Here is an 18383-nt window from a genome sequence, read left to right as displayed (position 1 = left end):
ATGCTGGAATATGCAGAACATGGCTTTAAATGGTAAATAATGTCTTCAAGTCAAAGACTGTTGCATATATTGTCATTTTTGCTTGATGCAATGTGCATAAAGTTAAAAGATTAAAACTAATAAAACAAGTTTTAAAAAGAGACGTTTCCATTTGATTCAGTGTTACATGATGGATTATGCAGACAAGTAGAACTGGGCTGAAAGGTCTGTTGCTTTATTACATATTCAGGTTGGGTATCGTGTTTTTAAAAAGTAACTAAGTAACTAATCACTTTTGAAAGTAAGTAATCCGTAAAGTAATGGGATAACTTTTTCTTGAGAAGTAATCAGTAATTAGTTGCTGATTACTTTTTTCACGTAACTTGACCAACGCTGGGTTTAGGCCAGACGGCGTTACAACAGAGGATTTGTAACTCTGTAACAGTGCCAGCATCCGGCTGCAAGAACAAACAGAAACAGAAGTAGATGATACTCTTGTCTCTTCTCTGCCACTAAGCACGTTACATAACCCTAGTTTTGGACTGCGGCCCTTTAGCGAGATTTTGTGAGTGTGTTGTTTTTGGTTTTACACATTGTGCCTCTATTGTATATATGACTGATCTTGTGTAATACTTATATAAGAGATAACGTGGCTGTTTGTTTGTGTGTGATGAGGAAAAGGAGGGCTGCTCTGTCAGCTTGCTTGAAGAAGCATAAACAGTAGCAGCTTTGTGTTTCAGCAGTGTGTCAGTATTTATCCAGTAGCAATGACGGAAGGGGGTTTCTCTCACAGATAATAATACTGACAACATGCAGAGCAGACTTGCTGCCATGCAAGCTGTTGTGTTTAGCAGAAATCTACTGATAACTCTGCAAAATATCAGCTTAGAAAAGCTGGGAGTCTGTACAGAACTGAGTTTTGTTTTGTTGAGTTTTTATTTAGGATTTGAAATCGCATTATCAAAATTTGGGTGCTAGAGAGCGCATGATGAGTAATAAGGGATGACTCAGAAGTATGAATAAAATATGTCTGACCTTAGCCATATTTCCTAAATGAAAAATATATGAGCTATGAATTGCTGTTTACCATCTCCAAGCTCTGCCTTCAATCTTCAATTGTTAGCTGCGAGAATATTCTTCATAAAATGTTTAAGTCTTAGTGGATCATTCTCATTGCTTCATGTCAGTGTTTTTTGGTCGGCCTTTTAGGACAAATGGCTTTGAGAATATAAAACTGTAAGTCTGGGCTGGAATCGCATGCTCTGTCTGATCTTTTCTGCTCGTTGTGCACTATAAAACTCACATTAATTGTTCAGTACAGTTCAGTTTTATTTATAAAGTGTCAGTTCACAACAGAAATCACGCAGGTGTCAACCTCAGTAGTACAAGGAGGTGGTGCAAGACCATGTATAGGACCAGTACAGGGCAAAGTCACTAAATCTCCTTATGTCATTTCCCAAATATTTTATTTACATATTTCCTGTAGGACTGTGAATAGTACCTAAGACTCTTGAACATGTAATCAATCTGCATGAGCCCTTCTCTGTACCCCTTCTGTGCCACCCCACAGAAAAATGTTGGAAACGCCCCTGCTCCACAGTCATTTCATTTTCTGCCATTTCTGCCCATCGAGGTCAGACCAGGCCAAGCTAGACCCTAATCACTAACAGACAAACTGTGCTTTCACGCACAGAGCCCCGCTATAAAAGCCAGAAACAGCCGTTCTGCTGGTGGAGTCATGACGGAGAGCGGCGGGGCTCTGGAGCGCCTGAGGTGAGTACACGCGTAAAGACTCACCGGAGCTGCAACAACACGGTAGGAGACGTTTTGTTTGGGCCGACACATTTGGTTTTAGCTTCCAGAACTGATTATAGAGCAAAATGTTATATTGCTGAAAAATATCAATTTCATACTTTCAACTCAGGTTGTTTTAAATTATATATTCACATTAAGGCCATTAATGGTAATAATATTGTTGGTTGTAGTTTACATCCTTATTTTAATGCTTATTTTGTTTTAATATAAATTCGTTAGTCTGGATATTCAATTATTCCCGCTAAGAAAAAAATGAATTATTATCATTATTATTATTTTACTGCTGCTGTTGAGAAGCGATAGAAGGCTTTCATGTCTCTTCTCTTCTGTTTACATTGTATAAATAAATGAAGGAGCAACAGTGACAAACTTATAGGAATAAAGGATATTTTTAATGGAACAGAAAGGCAAACACCTGCATCATAATCATTTAATCCGCCCTGAGTGTTTGCCTCTCTGTTCCATCTCCAAATAAATAAATAATAATCCTGCAGGGAATCTGGCAAATAAAATCCGGGCTACTGTGGGTCACATTAAAAGCTTAATGGTGCTAAAAACAAAATTTTTTCTAACTTGAGAAATGAAGAATTTATTTGTTTTTGAAGAAAAGGATCACATTTACATGTTAGTGTGAGTCCAACTCAGGACCTTCTTCCTGTGAGGCAAAAGTGCGCGACAGACTTTTGAATGGCCAGCAGGGGGCGTCCTCAGCGGTTGCAAATAGAGTTCCAGTTTTATGGGGCTCATGTTTCTTGCCCCGTGACCTAAACACTTTCCTGATAATTTTATGGGTTTCATGTTCACTTTTAGATTATATTATGTAGACGATATGTTCAATATTAGCAGAAAAAAATGATTTTCCAGGATCTGCTCACTGGATTTGTCAACATCAACTTTTTAGTGGATTTCACAGTGAAACTCTGTTTATGGTTTGTATCTGCAGTCGTGTTCATTTTGCACCCAGAACTCATAACCACTGAGGGCTGGAACATAGCTGGGCAGGTTTTGCCTTCAGCTCTGCTCCTTACACTGCATCTAAGATCTAACAACCTTTTTAAAACACAGCATGTCTCGTAAATAAAATAAGACCTCTGATTTTACATAAACTCTGATGTCTATTTACATTTTATGTTGTGGGTTAACCTTACTAACTATAGCTGCACACAGCAGTACATCTAAAATGTTTTCTGTACTTGGATTCCACATAAACCTTCAAATGTATGACAGTAGCACTGTTTTTGTGCACACGCTACAAAATCAAAAAGAGGCCCACACAATTATTGCACTGTGTGAAATTCTTGGCTCGGATGGTATCACATTGTTCCCAGATAGATCAAACAGACAAAGAAACCACTGTGATCTACAAACAAATGAGTCTGAGAGTCTTGGTGAAAGACTGATCTGGCCATGTGTGCCAGATCTGTGGCTCTGTCGGTGTTGTTAGTGTACATGCTTAAACATTATTACCAAAAAGCTAGCTTTCAGTCATTTATCGTCTGCAGCAAAGATTGATTTAATGTCAAAGTATGTGGTTCATTAAAATAAATTCATGAACATCTAGGTTGAAACCAATTAGAGTAGCTAATGAGACAGTGGATCTTTGGATCGCTCCCCATGGTTTTTATCTTTTTTAATTATCTGCAGGGTCTGCTTGACCCTCCAGAAGAGTCCCTGACCCATCATTTGTCCCGTTACAATTTGTATGCATTAATTTGCAGTTTTTGATCATTTATCATGATGTAATTAAGCACAAATATGGTAGTAAATAGATTTTAGTATACAGCAGCATCCTTGTGTGGTCAATTACAAATGCAATCAATCCAAAAGCTCAGATAGAAATTTAAAAGGCATTTGAAAGCTAAAAATAGAAATGAGGGCAGACTGTGCAGAGTGGGCAATTCTCCACACTGGTTCACGCCCTGAAGGGCTCTGTAAGCTCAAAGCCCACTGTGTAATTTTCTCACTGCAACTAATTACAAAAAAACATTAGTTTGTTAATCTGGTATGCACCATTAAAGCACGGGAAGTTGATAAAGCCTATTAAGTGGGATATTCCTTATTAGCTACCTGGAAGCACCATCTCATGATGAGGCCACGAGTCAAAATCTAGTTCATATTAAGTTGTTTAGTAAATATTATTAATGTTGTTTTTGTTAATATGCACCTGGTGCCCTTACCCCATCAGCCAGGGTAGGCATCTGTGATTTATTTATTTGGACAAACACTAAAAACATCACACTTTCAGAAACTAGAACATCCACATACTTTTTTGAGCCATGCTTGACGAGTTAAATCTTGATTAGGCAGGTTAACAGTCTTAATATTACATGAGAAGAAAAGTCATAGAATAGAATAGAATAGAATAGAATAGAATAGAATAGTATTTCCCTCCTTGTAGATTGCATTGATACAGTATAATGATAGTAATTCTCAGACCCCCTCAGCCTGAATAGTGTGAACTTGTTTATCTGCAGTGAAATAGAAAGTGAGCTTTCCTGTCACACAGTTTACAAAGCAAATTAAAGCTCAGGCCATGGTGCAGAGCAGAGAAAGGTTCGGTCCACAGTGGGTGCAAGCACAGAACCACTCAAGCTCAAAACTAACAAATGAGGTGGCCAACCTGCTCTACTCTCTCTCTCTTTTCAAATGCAGGTGAGCCGCACTCATCGTGACCATTTTGAAACCAACACGTTGTCCATGTGTTATCTCCCCATTAAAAGGCCACAACCCCCTCTCACAGCATGTTTCCTGTCTCTACGCTCTCTTCCAGGAGGTGTTGCTTTCCCTGTAAACCACAGTCTCAGTCCTGGCCTCCATCGTGCTTCACTCAAGACAAAGCTATGACTGCCTTTAAGGGCATCTGGACCAAGGAGTTCTGGCGCTGTGTGGCGGCTGAGTTCTCTGCCATGCTGATCTTTGTCCTGCTTGGCCTCGGTTCAACCATCAACTGGGGCACTGAGGATCCCCACCCCCCCGACCTCGTGCTCATCTCTCTCTGCTTTGGCCTGACTATTGCCACCATGGTGCGGTGCTTCAGCCACATTAGCGGGGCTCATATCAATCCAGCGGTCACAGTAGCCATGGTTGTGACCAGGAAGCTGAGCCTGGCTAAAGCAGTCTTCTACCTCCTGGCTCAGTGTGTGGGAGCCACAGTTGGGGCGGCCGTACTGTACGGGATCACCCCAGCCACTGTTAGGGGTGGGATGGGAGTCACTGAGGTAAGAGCAGGAGTGTGTGTCTTTAAATGTGTGACTATGTGTGACAGTTTTATTCTCCACTACCGACCTTTTGCCTGTGAATACATTCATCTGACTACATGCTCACGTGAGTGTGTTTTACTCACACAGGTGAATGACAGCATCTCTGTGGGTACCGCCCTGGTCGTAGAAGTCTTCATCACCTTTCAGCTGATCTTCACCATCTTTGCCACCTGTGACCACAAACGTAAAGATCTCAAAGGTTCATCTGCTTTGGCTATCGGCCTTTCTGTTTGTGTTGGTCATCTGTTTGCTGTAAGTACCCAGACACCTGTGCAGTGATTCATCGTGATGTGGGAGAAATTCAGTTCATTGTAATCATGAACAGCTTATTATGTGAACATGTTACAGATTACTTTTTCAAAGCTCAGTTCACCGCAGAGTGGATACGACACTTCAACATCACCCTTTGGTTTGATGGAAAACCTGAAGCATGCATGCTGTGTTAATTCATAAGTGTTATGTAATAATTCTAAAGCAGAATCAAAACTATTCAAAGAGGAACCAACAGCATAAAGAGGAAGGTCCAGTTTAGTCTCTCACGTTACTGCAGCTGTGATGAAGCCACAAAAGCCAAGCTTCAATTATGTGATTAACTGTGTGATTTGTAGTGTAGAGATAGGATTTACATTATTGATGTATGTAATTTAGCTCCAGTGAGCACTGAGCTGTGACTGTTAGTGTGGACAGTGAAAGCACTTTGATTTGCTTGTTTCAGTCCCTCAGTCGGTTAGACGACTGAATGGTTACTGAGTGTTTTCACAAAGTCAGGAGAACAGGATGGAGCCAGATGTGACAACACTTGGTAGATCATCAGTTTAAGAGACAGGTCAGTCCTCCAGCTCACAGTAGTCATCGGTGCTTGGATTAAAGGCAGCTGACCTTCTTCTTAAGCTCATGAAAACGTTTCACTGCTTATCCAAGAAGCTTCTGCAGTTCTAAAAGCTGGTGGAGGTCTTTAACCACTGCTTGTGAGAGCTGAAGCATCTTCAGGCTCCTAAAACGAAGCCCAGCTGTCCTTAACTCAAACCTTTAAGGCTTGTTGTTTTGCTTGTGAGGTTCATAGCCTGGTTGTGACTGTTCCCTCAGATTCCCTTCACTGGAGCCAGTATGAACCCTGCTCGGTCCTTCGGCCCAGCGATGGTCACATGGTCCTGGGAAAACCACTGGGTAACAACATTTTGATTAATATTCAAAATGCAGAGTGAGTGCACCTTTTGCCATTTTGAAAGTAATTTCAGTCCCAAATATTTTTCAGAAATTATACAGTTAATGTGTGGAAATAGTTATAGGCATAAATTCAATAAGAATCTGCAGTTGCCCTCAGCTTTATGGAGCTTTGTAGGGAGTTTCAGGTCATTAAGAGTCTGGTCCACAATGCTTTGTTTTTATAGCGTCGTTTCCAGCAGCAGGCATGCTGTTTGACACTGTCTGCAAGGCAGCACACGGCAGCAACACAGCTGCATTGATTAGTGCTGTTTACAGGAAGTCTTCATAGCAACTGCAACAACAGCTAAACTGGAGACGTCTCCATACAGATACAAATAAATGATGTGTTTACCTGTTACAGTTTGCATCTTTATATGAGTTACAATGTGTTGTGTTTTTTCCTGTTCTTTAATCGTTCTTCGGCGGTTTAACGGCTTCGAGGTTACAGCTGACAGCAAGCCTTTGCGCTGCTTCCCTTGAAGCTTGTCCTGTGTGTTCAACCTCTGCTAATATTATAGTTCGTTCTTGGTTTGTAAAACATGGCCGTGTTCTAGCAGCAGACCTGTCCGTGTGTGTGATCGCGCACATGCTTCGACACATTCATAACGAAACTGAGAGGCCTTCAGCTGATCGAGGTGATGACGACCTTTGTGTCACTGCTGAACCTGATTGATTATGTTTGGATAAGTGAACATAAGAAAAATAACTGTTTTGTCTGTTGGATTCGTACATCAGAGGCTGTAGTGGCGAATTTCTGTCCCAAGCTTTGAAAAAATCATTCTTCCAGTTCTTAATGTGAGCTGTTCGGATTTATTTCTGACTCGTACATACAAACAAAAACCGATTTGCTGCTGCAGCGCACACTCCCGTCCTGGCTCACTCTAACCTGCTACCACACATGCGCTGTAATGCTTTCTTACCCGACACAAACGCGCAGCATTTATTCTCTAACAACATGTTATACAAAATCAAACATGTAGCATAATAACTGAAACAGTATCAAAACATTTCTCTATAGATGGGCTCTAACAGAGGTGACGATGCGTCGTTTGTGCGTCAGATTGTGTTGATATCAAACTCATCTTGCAGCTGATTCTGTTAGTGTTGGTGATTTCAACCCTTTTTGGATGCGATTTTGTACCAATGTGGCCAATGCCAGCTTTTTGTTTGGAAAGTTTTCTCCAACAACAAAGACGAATTCTCTCTGAGCTCTTTTCGACAATAAGCAGAGAAACTGAAACGAGTCTGCGCTGCTGTCCCGACGCCTCGTTAGTATTCTGGGTCTTTGTGTGCTCTTTCAGCTTTGAAGTCATTTCTTGTTTAGATTTTGATCTTGGAGATTGTTGTAGTCTCTCTCCTTTGTACAGCTTTGATATTCTTTCTGCTTCTCATCATTTTCACACAGCACTGTCTCGTTTCACAGGGAGACACTTTCTCTTTCATTTCCTCTGCCTTCGCACTTTTACCTGTACCTGCTGCTGTGGGGCTGGCATCGTGAACATGGCAGTCGCTGGATTGGATGTCACTGCTGTTTTAGTTTTAACTTTGTAACTTAAGACAGTTCGGTGCTTCTGGTATGGATGAGTCACGTCCCCTCCAGACTTTAAAAGGAGCGATTTTCAAAATTAAGAAACCAAAGAAGGAGATTGTGAAGTATGCGCTACACACAATGTGTCTGTATTTATTTGACAGTTCTGCACAGGTAACAGTCCGGTCCAGCTCTCTCTGCCGTCACTATATAGACAAAGAAAGAAGACCCTGTCATCACACAGTCGCCACCACCTGTGGCTCACCTGCCTCCCGGTCCCGCCCCCTTGAGCTCACTGCACCGCTTCCCCCCTGCAGCTGCGCCAGGCAACACTTAGACTTGGTTTAAAAGTAAAACTTTGTTCTAAAGACATTTTTGGCCTTCATGTGTAAATTTCTCTCGTCTCCAGCTGGTTGCAGCTGCACATCCCTGAGCCTGACCCTGCCCGAGGAGGCTTCCTGTTAGAAAAGAGCTTTTCCTTCCCACCGTCTGCTCACAGGGGTTATTTGATTTGGGGGGTTTCTCTGTATTATTGTGGGGTCCTTCCCTTACAATATAAAGCACCTTGTTTTTGTGATTTGGTGTTATATAAGTACAATTGAACTGAACTGAATTTCAGAATTTTCTTCTTCAAATATCTCTGCAAACTTCTGACCAAAAGAAATGGGATGTTGGGTTTTCTCAGTGAGACGTGCTTCCCACTGCACCACACTGCCACGCTGGCATGCAGGAACAGTAAGCCAAAAATTCACAGTGTAACAGGACATGATGTGAAAATGTTCTGGATGCAGATGCTGCAGACAGTCTGTACATGTTTGCTCGGAGCTCCAAAACCAGAAGTTTGGAAACGAGTTCATTGTGAAGTCAGAATTTCTCTTAAGTGGTTTATTTGATCTGTTTCCACCTACGTGAAAAACAGGATCTGGGCTGGATTAATTATTGATTGATCATTATATTTCTGTGTCACAGCGCTGCAGGATACATCAGCCAAGCAGCAGGAAAAACATCAACTTTAACAAGTACAGCCTTTAAATGTCTTTTTATCCTCATATTTTAGCCCTTAAGGCCGTTTCTAACATATAACATTGTAAGTAAATGGATATTTGAAGTGTTTTGTTTATGGCACAGCTTTTCATCAGTTTGAATTTATCACAGTAAACACTGCCTGCCAGTCCAGCAGAGATGTGAGTCCGTCACATAACTAGAATGTTTATTGTCATCAGTTCAGATGATGGTGCTCTCAGCTGTTAGCACCACTTTGTCCTTTTTGTCTTTCTGTGTGGATTTTCTTTCTATCTGTATCTTCACTTACATCAGTGGCCTGGTTCAGGCGATAATGGGCTGCCCGACACTTTCCTTAGATGTGGCCTGAGAAAACCAAAGTCTCATTACTTATTCTGTTTTCTCCTTTTCTATAACAAATCTCTGCTCCAGTGTTTTTGTTTTGTAAGCTGAGACAGTGATGCAGCAGCACATCATGGCGAGGCATTTACACAAAGTTTGATTTTGTTATTAAAATAGAAGAAAAAGCACTTAATGACTGAAAAAATAAGAAGGAAACGTAAAGAGCAGGATTTATCTCATATCTCAGCAACTGTTTTTCTGTGAATTTTGTACAAACGTTTAATTTTGTTGATCCTAGGACTTTGTTTCCAACATGATCTTTGATCTCAGCACTTCAGGAGTTAAATATGTGAATTCCTTTTGAACTTTGCCTTGAAAATTGGAAATATCCTTCCTTTACTAAAACAAGTTTCTCTCGTAAATTTATTACTTTGATTTGAAAAGTTCTTTGTTGTCTTGGTTTGTGTTGTTTAAAGTCCCCGAGCTCTATTGAAATGAAAGCGCAGACCTTAGTTTGAGCATCCTCGGGATCACCTGTGTGTTCTGTGTTTTCCGTGTGCCAGGTGTACTGGGTGGGTCCGTCAATGGGTGGCACCCTGGCTGCAGCTCTTTATGAATACCTGTTCTGCCCCGACCCAGAGGTGAAGAAACGCGAGACTTTCGTGAAGACGCCCTTCACTGCTGCTAAACAACGCCAGGATTCAGCCACGGCCCAGGAGCCTCTCTTCACTGTCATGGATGTAGAAAGAGCTGAGAGGAGGGAGAGGGAGGTGTCTGGGGAGGTGCTGTCCTCTGTGTGACTAGAAAGAAAAGAAAGCACCAATGCTCCAAATGCTGCAGTCTGCTCCTGTAGCATTAAAACAGTCATGGTTGAAGCAGGAAGACTGAACACTTCACGAGGGGGGGGCTTCTTCTTTTGGCAACCAAAAAGCTTGTGTTGGCTTGTTTTAAGTAAAGGGCTGCAAGGCTTTCAAAAGAAATGCTGTAAATAAAAAGAAACTGCTGAAAGTGTGTGTTTGTGCTCATGTAATATGGATTTCCAGTTTTCTGTGTGGCAGGAAAACTGGGGACGTGAAAGACAAACAGCAACCATGAAGTGACCTTGTCCCACCCTCAGTAACACTCCGGGTAATATGGATGCAATACAACGTCAGTGCTGAGCTCCCTGCAAACAAACACTCTCTGATTCTCTCTCGTCTTCAGTCTGAGTGTCATTTCTGCCGACTTTCTGCCAGAAAACACTGACGCGCTTAAAAGTCAGCGCTCACAGCACGCGCACTCCGGTGTTTTATGATGTCAGCAGCCAACATTAAGTTTTCATAACCTCAATCTTAATTTATTCATTGATCTTTCTGTTGTGCTCACAACATCAGGGGGTTGCAGTCTTCTTTTAAAGTGGCATCAAGTTCAACAAAAAAGAAAGACGACGCCCTGTGGAGCCTCCTCGATTTTTCACCGCTAAAGACAAAAAACTGCATACCACATAAAAACATTTGACCCCTTTGAAAAAGGGAAACAGTGCTTCGCCAGCAGAGGTGAAGCGCCGCAGAAGGAGATGTGGCTCATAGTTTATCCAACAATAAACATATTAATCCCGCTGTAACTGAAACTGGCTTCAGTTCAGCTGGGCCACAGCAGAGGCTGCTGATAACTTTATGCCTCATATCGCTGTGGACGAGGCCCTGAAGGGTCTCACGGAGACAATCAAAACCATGAAAACTGTCCAAAGAACTCGATATATTGCTTCAACCGCTTCTTCACAAACATGATGAAAACATGCACTTCATGGAATGAGAGGTAGGTGGGAGCCGAGTGCTTTTCAGTATAAGAGGACGATAAATCCTGGTGAAGAAAGTACACCCTCAATTCAAGGACATGTTTCATTTAATCGTCAGACCTTAAATGACTTAAACACAACCTCAGTTCAATGACAGCAAATGTGACATTGTGCCACGTCTTTATTTATTTTACAAAAACTAAGTCAAAGTGTAAGAAGACCAGCACACGTCCTGATTCAGTGGCTTTAGAAACACCTTTAACAGCATTAATTTCAGGTTTTCTTACATCATTCATTCATTCGTTCCACCACGGCCGTGGTTCACAGTTCATGTGAAGTGTTTGAGTCCCTAAACACGGTGCTCTGTGTTACGGACAAATGACTTTGGTCTCACATTGAGGTTTGACAGTTGTGGTTTGCTCAGACTTTTACTGTGCTGCCATGTTTTTAGAGAGAAGAGTCGTTTCACTGTTCACTGTTTTTGTTGTTGTTGTTTTTGGAAATTTCTCCAAGAGTGGTGCAGTCTGAATTTTGTGAGAAGAATGAATATTTTCCTCTAATCTTGTCTTTCTCACTATAAGCGATAGATTTCAAATTACTTGCAGAAGGCCATACAACCTTTCCCCGACTGATAGGAAGGAGCGATGGCTTCTCATGACCTCAGGTGTGTTTTGTTCACCTGAGGTTGTATTTAACTAATTTCAAGACCTGCTAATGATGAGAACCGCTGATGTGAAGCTGTTATGGGGTAATGTGGCCTCTGACTCTGGTCCCTGTTGGCCCTCGCTGTGGTAAACCACAGTCGTTGCTGGTAAATTCTAGATTTGCTCTAAAATCTTATTTTCTGTCCGGGAGTCTAATGTCTGCAGTCTTGGTTTGGTTGTTTTGTGCTGAATTTGCAGGAGCTGTTCATGACACTGAAACATTCACTGTACCTATAGTGTAATAATCTATTAAACACTCAAGTCTGGAACATGAGCTGGATCTACTAAGCAGCACTGCTCACCAGCTGACTGGACTGCACGGTGGCCTCATTCCAACTATAAGAAACTGCAAAAATAAACTGTTAGTATCAGAGTAGCAGTAGAGCCTCTTATGGCCCTGTGACTGCAACACTCATTACAGAGCAGAACAACAAACTGCCAGATCAATGCAAAACTGCGATGTGTGAAGTTTGGCCTTGAGGCTTGAAACAGATTAAGTTTGCATTTAAAATGTGTGAGTGTGAGTTGTTGTGCTGATGGGAGGGAAGCAAATTTAAAAAGATTGTTCTTCTTAACAACTCTGCAATAAATCTCTGACGAACAGTTCAGCACAGAAAGTGCTTTTAATGTATGAATATAATACTGGCCTGCAAAAGATGCTCACCTCGTCACTGCTGTACTGACAGTGTGTTGTTATTGCCACAGCTTTCACAGCAAACAGGTGTACTGTTGCCCTCTGTTGGTAACAACAGCAGCGAGCACTGCTTTACAAGTTTCAATCTCTCAACCAGGATCGTCCCACTGCAGGCATCGAGGGCAGGAGTCCTGCAGGTTTCAGATGTGTCCTTGATCCAACACAGCTGATTTAAATGACTAAATGACCTCCTCAACATGTGCTGTGGTTCTCCAGAGGCCTGGCAATGAACTGTGTTGACGCAGAGTGAGATCTAAAACCTGCAGGACACCGGCCCTCGAGGCCTGGAGTTCCCCACCCCTGCTCTCGGCTATGAAGTGTAAATGAACACTTGTTGGATGTGTTTTCACTCATGTATTGCTGAATAATATTGCACAAGTGTTGTAGACACTGTGCACCTAAAAATGATTTATAATAAAAATGTATGATATTGAAATCCATATATTTAAATATTTAAACATTCTTTGCCAAAAACAGAATAAACTAGAAAAATTTGCATTTCCTGCGAAAATGCAGTGTGGATGCTTAAAGCTGAAGCTGTATGCAAAAAGTAGCTGAAAAAGCTGAAAAGTTGCAGAAATTGTAAAAACTTTGCAGAAGCAAAAGAAGTTTGCTAAAATGGAATAACTTAGCAGAACTGCAATATCTTAGAGGAAACATAATACTTGGCAGAGATACAATAGCATAGCAGAATTTAGCAGAAATATTGTAACTTACCAGAAACATGATAACTTCTCAAAAATTCAAGAATTTAGGAGAAATAGTATAAGATAACAGAAAGAATATATTTAGCCAAAAATACTTAAACATTACAGAAACACTATGATTTAGAAAAATAGTACAACAGAGCAGAAATATTGTGATTTACCAGAGACACTGTGATGAACTATGAATATTGTAATTTTAAATTAAGACTATGTTTTAGCACAAATATTATAATTTGGCAGAAATACTATAATTTAGCACAAATACTATAAAAAGCAGAAATACTATAATTTAGCAGAAATACTATATTAAGCACAAACCCTATAAAAAGCAGAAACACTGTACTATGATTTGGTAGCAAAAACTATAATTAATCAGAAATACTATATTTGGCAGAAATACGGTATTTGGCACAAATCTTATAAAATAGCAGAAATAGTATGATTTAGCACAATAGTAATAACTTAAACAGAAAAATTGGAAAAGCAAAAATGGACAGCTGAAAAAATGATGAACATGCTGAAGGTCCCTCAACTATACTTGTTAAATGAAAAAAATCAGCAAAGAAATCTATAACAGCCACACAATCACAAATATGTACACATAAGAAAACACACATGCACAGAGAGACACACACACAAGATCCAATTCAGTCAACCAGTCTAAATATATTGAATTTGAATCTTAGAATGAGATCATCCCATTAAAAGCCTTTCTCTCTCTCTCTCTCTCTCTCTCTCTCTCTGTCACACACACACACACACACATGGAGAGAAAAGTGAGTTTCTAGGTCAGCCTGGGAGCTGCTGAATTTGAATCCACCAATCAGAGAGCCTGTGCACTCTTTCCCTCCAAAACAGGTGCATCCTTTTTACACACGCAGCACAGAGAGACACAGGATCATTGCAGTCTATTTCTCATAATGACGACTCCCCTCAAACAAATGACCATAATTTCCTAACCGTAGGAGCTAGAACGGTCATTCTTACACCGTTTTGTTCAGAAGAGATGGGGGAATCTTCAAGTGTTGACAATTTATCATTAAAATATGAATTTTTAGAGATATATGACATGGATGACTTGTTGACTTAGAAGCCACGAATTCCCCAATATGCAAATTTGAATGCCTGAGACCACATATGTGATTGGCTGGCTGGGAAGCCGTGCAGGCCCTGATTTGTGGATTTGAATTCCTCAGCCCTCAGATATGATTGGCTGGCTTAGAAGCCACGAAGGCCCCAATATGCAAATTTGAATGCCTCAGGACACTTATTTGATTGGCTGGGAAACTGTGCAGGCCCTGATTTGAAAATTTGAATGTCTCAGTCCTCACAGAGGATTGGCTGCCTGGGGACCTGGCAGAAATATATAGAAATACTATTATTAAGCATAAATACTACATTTAGTAGAAATACTATGTTTTAGCACAAATATTATAAAAAGAAGAAAAACTATAATTTAGCAGAAATACTATATTAAGCACAAATCCTATAAAAAGCAGAAATACTATAATTTAGAACAAATAGTATAAAAAGCAGAAATACTATAATTTAGCAGAAATACTATGTTAAGCACAAATCCTATAAAAAGCAGAAATACTATAATTTAGCAGAAATACTATGTTAGGCACAAATCCTATAAAAAGCAGAAATACTATAATTTAGCAGAAATACTATATTAGGCATAAATCCTATGAAAAGCAGAAATAGTATGATTTAGCAGAAATACTGTATTTAGCACAAGTACCGAAAAGTACCAGAAATACTATGATTTAGCAGAATAGTAATAACTTATTGAAACACAAATGCACAGAGGGACACACAAACACAGGCTCTAATCCAGTCAACCAGTCTAACTATATTCAATTTAAATCCTACAATGACATGCTGCCAAATAAGGGCAGGGTCCTCTCTCTCCCACTAAACACACACACACACACACACACACACACACACACACACACACACACACACACAGAGGGAGAGAGCTGCCGAATTTAAATCCACCAATCAGAGTGGCTGTTTACGTTTCCCCACCAAAACAGGTGCATCTTTTTACACACGCAGCAGCACAGAGAGACACAGGATTTTTGCAGTCTATTTCTCATAGTGACGACTCCCCTCAAACAAATGACCGTAATTTCCTAACCGTAGGGGCTAGAGCGGTCATTCTTACACTGTTTTGTTCAGAAGAGATGGGGGAATCTTCCAGTGTTAACAATTTATCATTAAAATGTGAATTTTTAGAGATATATGACATGGATGACTTGTTGACTTAGAAGCCACGAATTCCCCAATATGCAAATATGAATGCCTGAGACCACATATATGATTGGCTGGCTGGGAAGCCGTGCAGGCCCTGATTTGTGGATTTGAATTCCTCAGCCCTCAGATATGATTGGCTGGCTTAGAAGCCACGAAGGCCTCAATATGCAAATTTGAATGCCTCAGGACACATATATGATTGGCTGGGAAGCCGTGCAGGCCCTGATTTGAAAATTTGAATTTCTCAGTCCTCACAGAGGATTGGCTGCCTGGGGACCTGGCAGAAATATATAGAAATACTATGATTAAGCATAAATACTACATTTAGTAGAAATACTATGTTTTAGCACAAATACTATAAAAAGCAGAAATACTATAATTTAGCAGAAATACTATATTAAGCACAAATCCTATAAAAAGCAGAAATAGGATGATTAAGCATAAACACTACATTTAGTAGAAATACTATGTTTGAGCAAAAATCCTATAAAAAGCAGAAATACTATATTAGGCACAAATCCCATAAAAAGCAGAAATAGTATGATTAAGCATAAATACTACATTTAGTAGAAATACTATGTTTTAGCACAAATAGTATAAAAAGCAGAAATATTGTAATTTAGCAGAAATACTATATTAGGCACAAATCTTATAAAATAGCAGAAATAGTATTATTTAGCACAATAGTAATAAGTTAAACAGAAAAATTGGAAAAGCAAAATGGACAGCTGAAAAAATGCTGAACATGCTGAGGGTCCCTCAAATATACTTGTTAAATGAAAAAACCAGCAAAAAAATGCACAGGGAGAGAGAAGTAAGTTTCTAGGTCAGCCTGGGAGCTGCTGAATTTGAATCCACCAATCAGAGAGCCTGTGTACTTTTTCCCGCCAAAACATGTGCCTCTTTTTACACACGCAGCAGAGAGAGGCACAGGATTATTGCAGTCTATTTCTCATAGTGACGACTCCCCTCAAACAAATGACCGTAATTTCCTAACCGTAGGGGCTAGAGCGGTCATTCTTACACTGTTTTGTTCAGAAGAGATGGGGGAATCTTCCAGTGTTAACAATTTATCATTACAATATGAATTTTTAGAGATATATGACATGGATGACTTGTTGACTTAGAAGCCACGAATTCCCCAATATGCAAATTTGAATACCTGGAGCCCACATACATGATTGGCTGGCTGGGAAGCTGTGCAGGCCCTGATTTGTGGATTTGAATTCCTCAGCCCTCAGATATGATTGGCTGGCTTAGAAGCCATGAAGGCCCCAATATGCAAATTTGAATGCCTCAGGACACATATATGATTGGCTGGGAAGCCGTGCAGGCCCTGATTTGAAAATTTGAATTTCTCAGTCCTCACAGAGGATTGGCTGCCTGGGGACCTGGCAGAAATATATAGAAATACTATGATTAAGCATAAATACTACATTTAGTAGAAATACTATGTTTTAGCACAAATACTATAAAAAGCAGAAATACTATAATTTAGCAGAAATACTATATTAAGCACAAATCCTATAAAAAGCAGAAATAGGATGATTAAGCATAAACACTACATTTAGTAGAAATACTATGTTTGAGCAAAAATCCTATAAAAAGCAGAAATACTATATTAGGCACAAATCCCATAAAAAGCAGAAATAGTATGATTAAGCATAAATACTACATTTAGTAGAAATACTATGTTTTAGCACAAATAGTATAAAAAGCAGAAATATTGTAATTTAGCAGAAATACTATATTAGGCACAAATCTTATAAAATAGCAGAAATAGTATTATTTAGCACAATAGTAATAAGTTAAACAGAAAAATTGGAAAAGCAAAATGGACAGCTGAAAAAATGCTGAACATGCTGAGGGTCCCTCAAATATACTTGTTAAATGAAAAAATCAGCAAAAAAATACACAGGGAGAGAGAAGTAAGTTTCTAGGTCAGCCTGGGAGCTGCTGAATTTGAATCCACCAATCAGAGAGCCTGTGTACTTTTTCCCGCCAAAACATGTGCCTCTTTTTACACACGCAGCACAGAGAGGCACAGGATTATTGCAGCCTATTTCTCATAGTGAGGACTCCCCTCAAACAAATGACCATAATTTCCAAACCATAGGGGCTAGAGCGGTCATTCTTACACCGTTTTGTTCAGAAGAGATGGGGGAATCTTCCAGTGTTTACAATTTATCATTAAAATATGAATTATTAAAGATATTTGACTTGTAATGCACCATAACTGAGTAGAGCGAAGCAAAAACTGCCTTGACTTGCCCTCAAACAACGCTTTCTAACTCGAAATCTATTTGGAGTATCGATATCATTCTTTCACCGTAAGAGACAGCAGGCTTTGGTGAACAATCATGGAAATTTTCAGGTCTCTGTGGAAATCCAACAAAAAGTTATGACGAGAGAAAAAAGTGGTTCATTTCCACAGTTTGAAATCTGAAGAAATCTGAGCGAAGGACGAATTTCCTACCCTCAAACAAGTCCAACTCATTTCAGAACGGTAATAGGTGAGAAAGAAATTCTTGAATTGTGAGCGTCAGGGGTGTCTGAAGATATTCGGGGACAAGCCTCATGTCTTAACTTTGCTTCGTTAAGGAGATATGACGATTCGAATATGCCTCTCATTACAGAAATCCAGCGGTGATTTTGAACAAGCTCTCCATTCACTTTATATGGAGAGTTTTCTGACCTTGTGTTAGTCTGAGGAGATTTGCAAAAATTCTATAAATCCCACAACAATGATGGTGACATTTTCTGAAAGCCAGCAAAAATACCTACGTTTTGATGTATAATTTGTGGAAGTTGAGTGAAAATTGAGCAAGTAGCAGGAAGTTGTTCGGACATGAAGTGAAAATTGCAAAACCTTCAGTGGCACACTGGAAGCCAAGAGCATAGCAACCATAACAACACATGTATTTTGTGAAAAATCACAATTTTGCAACTCAAAACTTTAAGAGGCATAAAAGTAAAACAGTAAAAGATTTGAAAAAGCTGAATCATACCTGAATAGCCCAATAATTTGTGAACATTTTAAAGTTTGAATGGTTGTTCTAGGTGAAAATATGAGGAAGTAGTTAAGTTTCAAAAACAAGCAAATTTTA

The 18383-nt window shown here is 39.8% G+C and overlaps 1 protein-coding gene across 2 annotated transcripts; it reads left to right on the top strand.

Moving 5' to 3' along the window:
- The first annotated feature begins 1614 nt into the window (after positions 1-1614).
- On the top strand, positions 1615-10131 carry LOC147313748 (aquaporin-4-like). Of its 2 annotated transcripts, none has more exons than XM_086263546.1 (5): positions 1615-1752; positions 4565-5012; positions 5142-5306; positions 6141-6221; positions 9696-10131. In XM_086263546.1, exons 1-5 carry the CDS (start codon positions 1718-1720, stop codon positions 9930-9932), a joined length of 966 nt encoding a protein of 321 aa, XP_086119672.1. In that variant the 5' UTR covers positions 1615-1717; the 3' UTR covers positions 9933-10131. The 2 variants fall into 2 exon arrangements, with proteins under 2 accessions (XP_086119672.1, XP_086119674.1); XM_086263548.1 differs by having other exon boundaries at positions 1662-1794.
- Positions 10132-18383: the final 8252 nt, after the last annotated feature.

The sequence above is a fragment of the Aulonocara sp. 'chitande type north' Nkhata Bay genome, linkage group LG15 (genome assembly GCF_057382095.1).
Source record: "Aulonocara sp. 'chitande type north' Nkhata Bay isolate Kocher_YH1m ecotype deep benthic linkage group LG15, A_spYH_male_GT1.1, whole genome shotgun sequence".
NCBI classification, from domain to species: Eukaryota; Metazoa; Chordata; class Actinopteri; order Cichliformes; family Cichlidae; genus Aulonocara; species Aulonocara sp. 'chitande type north' Nkhata Bay.
The sequence above is the reverse complement of the archived record's forward strand: the minus strand, read 5'-3'. Positions and strand labels throughout refer to the sequence as shown.

What these genes read in the sequence shown, in the direction of transcription:
- LOC147313748 (XM_086263546.1), top strand. Translation starts at nt 1,718, where the DNA reads ATGACGGAGAGCGGCGGGGCTCTGGAGCGCCTGAG. An exon ending in GGGGCTCTGGAGCGCCTGAG is followed by an intron (nt 1,753 to 4,564) that starts GTGAGTACACGC and finishes GCTCTCTTCCAG; the next exon opens with GAGGTGTTGCTTTCCCTGTA. An exon ending in GGTCCTGGGAAAACCACTGG is followed by an intron (nt 6,222 to 9,695) that starts GTAACAACATTT and finishes TCCGTGTGCCAG; the next exon opens with GTGTACTGGGTGGGTCCGTC.